The sequence below is a fragment of the Corapipo altera genome, unplaced genomic scaffold, assembly GCF_003945725.1.
Source record: "Corapipo altera isolate COAL_440 unplaced genomic scaffold, ASM394572v1 145, whole genome shotgun sequence".
Taxonomy (NCBI): domain Eukaryota; kingdom Metazoa; phylum Chordata; class Aves; order Passeriformes; family Pipridae; genus Corapipo; species Corapipo altera.
Genome location: NW_020885078.1, coordinates 5300 through 10761, shown reverse-complemented (window position 1 = coordinate 10761; position 5462 = coordinate 5300). Strand labels below are relative to the sequence as shown.

Genomic DNA, 5462 nt, shown 5'->3' with positions numbered 1-5462 from the left:
GATACTCTCAGACACACGGTCCAACTCTTCAGGATGGTCCTGTGCATGGCCAGGAGCTGGACTCAATCAGTAATTCTTGTGGGTCCCTTCCAACTCAGCATATTCTGTGATTCTGTGATAAAATCTCCCTGACCCTTTTCCTTTCAAACCTGCAAAACACACCTTTCTCAGTCTTCCCTTGCGCATTTTGTGCACTAGCTCCCTCACCATCTTTATGGCCTTCCTCTGGACTCACTCAAGTATAGGAGTATCTTCTTTGTTCTAGGGAGCAGAAAAACAGGACACCATGCTTCAGACGAGATCTCAGAAGTATCGAATAAAAGGAAAGAATCCCTTCACTTGTCATGGTGGCATCACTGCTGCTAGCATGGCCCAGGATACAGCTGCCCCTTTCTGCAAAGGCATTTTGCTCATTCATATTCACTTTGTCCACTTGGATGCCCCCAGATGTTTTTCTGCAAAATTCTCTCCTAACCAGTGAGACCTTAGCCTGTTCCATTGCTATTCTATTTGTGGCTATCTTCATTATGCAACCTTAATGAGGAAAACACTCTTTTGGGTCTTGGTGGGGACAACATGGGCTGTTGGATTCACAAATTCGTCCAGGTTGTATTTGTTGTTCATCTTCCCTTCTGTGGCCTAAATGAACTCAACAATTTCTTTTGTGATGTTACACAAGTGATTAAGTTAGAATGTACCAACACTTACATATTGGAGTTTACTATGTTTGTCAACAATGACCTAGTCATCTTTATATGTTTCATTTTTCTGCTGATTTGCTACAAGGTCCTACTAATCTGTCTGAAAACACTCGATCTCCAGAGGGGAGAGCAAAGCAGCAACTACCTGCGCTACCCACATCATTATTGTCTTTGTTATGTTTGTACTAGCTATATATATATTTACTGCTGGCCTTTCTACATGTTGCCTCTGGGCAAGGTAGTGGCTGTGTTCCACACCATGGTTTTTCCCCTTATCACCCCCATGATCTACACCCTGAGGAACAGGGAGATCTTCAGTGCCATGAAATGTTTGTTGGTGCAGTACTTTCTGGAGAGAAGGAAACAGAAAGGAAATGCATTCATAAAGCACAGAATTACAGTATTCTTTTGTTTTGGAACAGTTTACAGGAGAACATCCAACTTAGGACTGGTAGTCGGGGTGCTAGGAGGAACTGTGTCTCAGTGCCAACCACTTCTGAGGCTGCTTGTATGCCTTCGTAGGCTGCCAGAATTTCCTTTTCCACAGGAGTGTAGTTGGCTTCAGAACCCCTGTAGCTTCGGCTCCAGAAGCCGAGTGGTCGCCCTCGTGTCTCACCAGGCACCTTTTGCCAGAGGCTCCAGGAGGGACCTTTATCTCCAGCTGCATTGTAAAGTACGTTCTTCACGTCCGGTCCCGTCCGAACTGGTCCAAGAGCCACGGCATGTGCAATCTCTTGCTTGATTTGTTTGAATGCCTGCTGCTGTTCAGGACCCCATTGAAAGGTATTCTTTTTACGGGTCACAAAGTGAAGAGGGCTCACAATCTGGCTATACTCAGGAATGTGCATTCTCCAGAAGCCTATGGCCCCCAGGAAAGCTTGCGTCTCCTTCTTGTTGGTCGGTGGAGCCATGGCTACAATCTTATTGATGACATCTGTTGGTATCTGGCGTTGTCCATCTTGCCATTTCACCCCTAGGAACTGGATCTCTCTGGCAGGTCCGTTGACCTTATTCTTCTTGATGCCGAAACCGGCATCAAGGAGAATCTGGATGATTTCCTCTCCTTTCTCGAAAACTTCTTCCACTGTGTCCCCCCATACAATGATGTCATCAATGTACTGGATATGATGGCCAAGGTCATGGTTTGAGATCTCCAAAAGTCCAATTCCCTAGTCCAAGCCCCCCTCCCACATCTCAACCTAGTGTAAGATGTGTTTTCCAGACAATCACACCAGACTCAAAATGGGGGAAAGGGTTGTATTACAAGACTGTACACATAAAGAAATATTATAATACATTATACACACGATCTCAGCTATCTCTACCATGACATAAGCATTTACAATGGATCAAATCTCTTCTCCCCTCCTAATAAAAGTCCAGGAGGGAAGAAGGACAGATCCCTTCTTCAAAGCAGCAATGTCTCTAAGGCAGCAGGTTCTCTTCTTCTACGCAGCAGCTGATAGCTGGATCTTTGCCAGCACTCACGAGGGAGGCCTCCAAGCCCCTCTCGGCCCCTTGACGCAGGCAAAGGGGTCTTCCGTGGGCTACGTTCACCCCAGACAAAGGTCGTTCCACCACGGTCATATCAACGGAGCACAGGAGTCTCTGTGACGGTCTGGTATCTTCAGGGGACTCAAACCCCTTGCAGAGCTTCTGGCTCTGATTCCAAGCTGCTAGCTTCTCTATAGCTGCAGCGAGGGAGGGTCCAAGGTCCACCTCCCACTCATTTTGTCCTGGCTGAGCTCTCAGGACGACTGAGCTTCTTAGCTCTTCTCTGCAGTGCATGTCGCACTTCTCCCCTCCCTTCTAGGACGTGAGGGGTCTCCAAGGAGTTTGGGGGGTCTGGTTCAGTTCTTACCCCCAAAACTCTGTCTCTCAGCTGCTGGTTCTCGTTCTCGTCCTCTCTCTCTCCTTCCAGGAGTTCTTTCTGTGTTGCTGCCTGCCTGTTGTTGCTGCTGGTCTTATCTCTCTTGACTCCCTGCCACCGTTTCTTCGGTCAGCACAATTCTGCCGCTGACGCTCACAGTGAAGAAACATCTCCAGGTTCAGCTACAGACACTTAGTCCAGTTTAACACTGTTCCAAGTCTCTGCAGCCCCCAACTGGGGCTGGGGGGCCCCAGAGGCCCCAAGGGGCTCCGAGCCCCCTTCCTCGTGGTCTTACAACATGGCTACCTCTTCTTCTGCAACCCAAACTACAACTACCCTTCTCTTCCATTTGCTTGTGATATGTTTATATTTTGCAGAAGCACTCATGGGCTAAAACTTCAAAACTTCAAGGCTTACCACCCCCTGGGGGTTACCACTTTATAACTGCAGGGGGAAAACCTGGTTCAAACCACTACAAGTTCATAGGTCTTATCAGTGGTCCAGAATATTAGAGATATTTCTTATAGATAAATATTGAATGTCATTGCCTTGCTTTGTCAGGTCTAAATATTTCCAGTGCAGTGAGTATCATCAGATTTTTATAAATAAATAGACATAAATATCTGGGGTGTAAAATAAGTTACTGCAGTACAGTAGGTAGACAGTCTGTTTGTTCCTTTCTACTAGTGGATAACCAAATCAACATCAGAGCAAATAAGAACCAGGAAACCTTTTTCTTCCAAGTACTGGGCATTAGTATAAAATGGGAAATCTAATTCTTGTCCCATGTAGTGAGAAGGTTAGGTTTGATTCTTCAGTAGAAATTTCCTTATAATAAACTTACTAACGATGAAGTAAGGACAGGGAGCAGATTTTAAAGATCTTTGAAAATCATATCTTGACTAATACCTGAATTGCACTCTTGGGACATGAGTGGAAAAGAGACAAGGAAAGGAAAATGGATCTGCCTCAGGCCACAGTCCCATGGAGAGCTCAGCCTTGCACTTGGCCACTAGAGCTGTTTCACAGCTCATGGGCACCCCCAGAGTGGCAGCAGAGCCTCTCTGCTCTCCACAGCAGGGCCTGCCCTGGACACAAAGGTGTGAGGTCAGGGATGGGGGAGCCCAGGATGAGGGACTCTGGGGATCCTGTTTCTACAGTGAATGGGGCCTTCCATGAGGGCAGCGCGTACCATAGCAGTGCCCGAGCTGAGCGCAGCACTGGGCTGCATCCGGACCTTCAGCCTGCCCAGGGAGTCCTGGAGCCCCATGATGGAATGTTGCCAGTAGAAGGCACAGCCCATTCTTGGGGAGCTTTGTCAGTGAACAATTATACTGAAGCAATTATATTAAAGCTAGCAAAACAGTTATTAAGAGATTAGATCTTATTAGAGATCGAGGTTACTCACTCCTACCAACAACCGTGGACAAATCTGTTTTGCTCAGCCTTGAGGAGTGACCTTGAGGGGCTTCCCCACTCAAAGGAACACCTTAGGGAGGTATGCTAGAAGTCCTTGGTATGCAAAAGTGGGACTGGACTTTTATTGTATAAAGTGATTGACTATCAGTCATATACATCTTTAGATTATGTGTTTTCAGGCTTACTCAGTAATTTTACTTAACTTTCCTAATTAATTTTTTTAAGTACTCTTATTTTCCACCCTGTGATACCCCACTATAGCCAGCATTTAGTAAGGTTTTATCATAAGCTTCTATAGTGGGAATGCAGCTTGGGAAAACTACTGAAACTTTGAGTTTTGTTAAAACAACTATAATCAACCTTGATATGCTTCAATGATCTCAGACCTGGGGAAGAGAGATATTGCTGACATGGGACACAAGGAATGCAGAATTTATGTACCAAAAGGACATTTTGCAGAACCCCGAGACAAAGAAGGAACTAACAAAGACAATTTGGCAATTGTACTGAAACCCTGTCTATCTGGGAGAAATAATGAAAGCACCTAAAACATGGACTAATAGCATGAGAAGCAAGAAATCAATAACTAAGATAGAATACTAAATAATGAACTGAATTATGCAATTTATAGCCCATGAACATTAATTTCTTAGTTTGATAAAATGTGTAAATCGTGAAAAGTTTTGAACTTGCACGCGCATCTTTAGAGGAGTGATCCCCCATGAAATAAAGTATTACCTGCTTCCTAGTACTAAAAATAGTATTTGAGAGTTTGATTTATCCTGCATACATTTTGGGCTCCAGTAGTGGGTCTGATAGTTTGGGCAAGTGGGTCTCAGCATTCTTCAACACTAAAAACAGCAGACCCTCCTTGCTCACTCCTATCAGTGATCAGCAGACCATCCTTGCTCAAGCCATCACTGACAAGTCATACACAAGACACAGCTGGAGCTGCTATATCCCTGCTTAGGCAGAGCATCCAGCTCCAGCTGGCACAGCTCCCTGAGCAACACTTGACTGGCACTCCGTCACTTTACGCTAGAAAAGCCCTGTTCCCAGATTTTAATGGGAGGGACTTCTAACAGCTCCTTCTTGGAGTGTGTGTGGGGATTCCTGCCTTGAGCGGGGACAACCATCAAGGTTACTCCTTGAGCCTGAGAGAAAGCGATTTGCCCGTGGCCCTTCACAGGGGTAACATCAATCTCTACTTAATATTTGTTTTGTTAGCTTTGATATAATTGCTTCAACACTGTTTCCAAATACTGCACTATGTTAGTAGCTATAATTATCTACAACGCGGAACAAATAATTCTGATTAAAGTATTTTAGTATTTATTATTTTATTATTTTAATAATATTTATTATAATATTACTATCTATTGATGAATATATACAACATGTAGTATATATATTCTGCATATATTTCTATAATATATTTCTCTATATATTTCTATATTTCTCTATATATTTCT

General features: G+C 44.3%; 1 protein-coding gene across 1 annotated transcript in view; it reads right to left on the bottom strand.

The window, feature by feature from the left end:
- Nucleotides 1–231: 231 nt before the first annotated feature.
- LOC113960036 (ubiquitin carboxyl-terminal hydrolase 42-like) overlaps nt 232–5462 on the bottom strand; it is a 10419-nt gene continuing 5188 nt past the window's right edge. Inside the window, exons 12-13 of the mRNA XM_027669368.1 lie at nt 1379–1819; nt 232–261 (exon numbers count right to left, since the gene is read on the bottom strand). Coding sequence (XP_027525169.1) covers nt 232–261; nt 1379–1819 — 471 coding nt within the window. The remainder of the gene's footprint in view (nt 262–1378; nt 1820–5462) is intronic.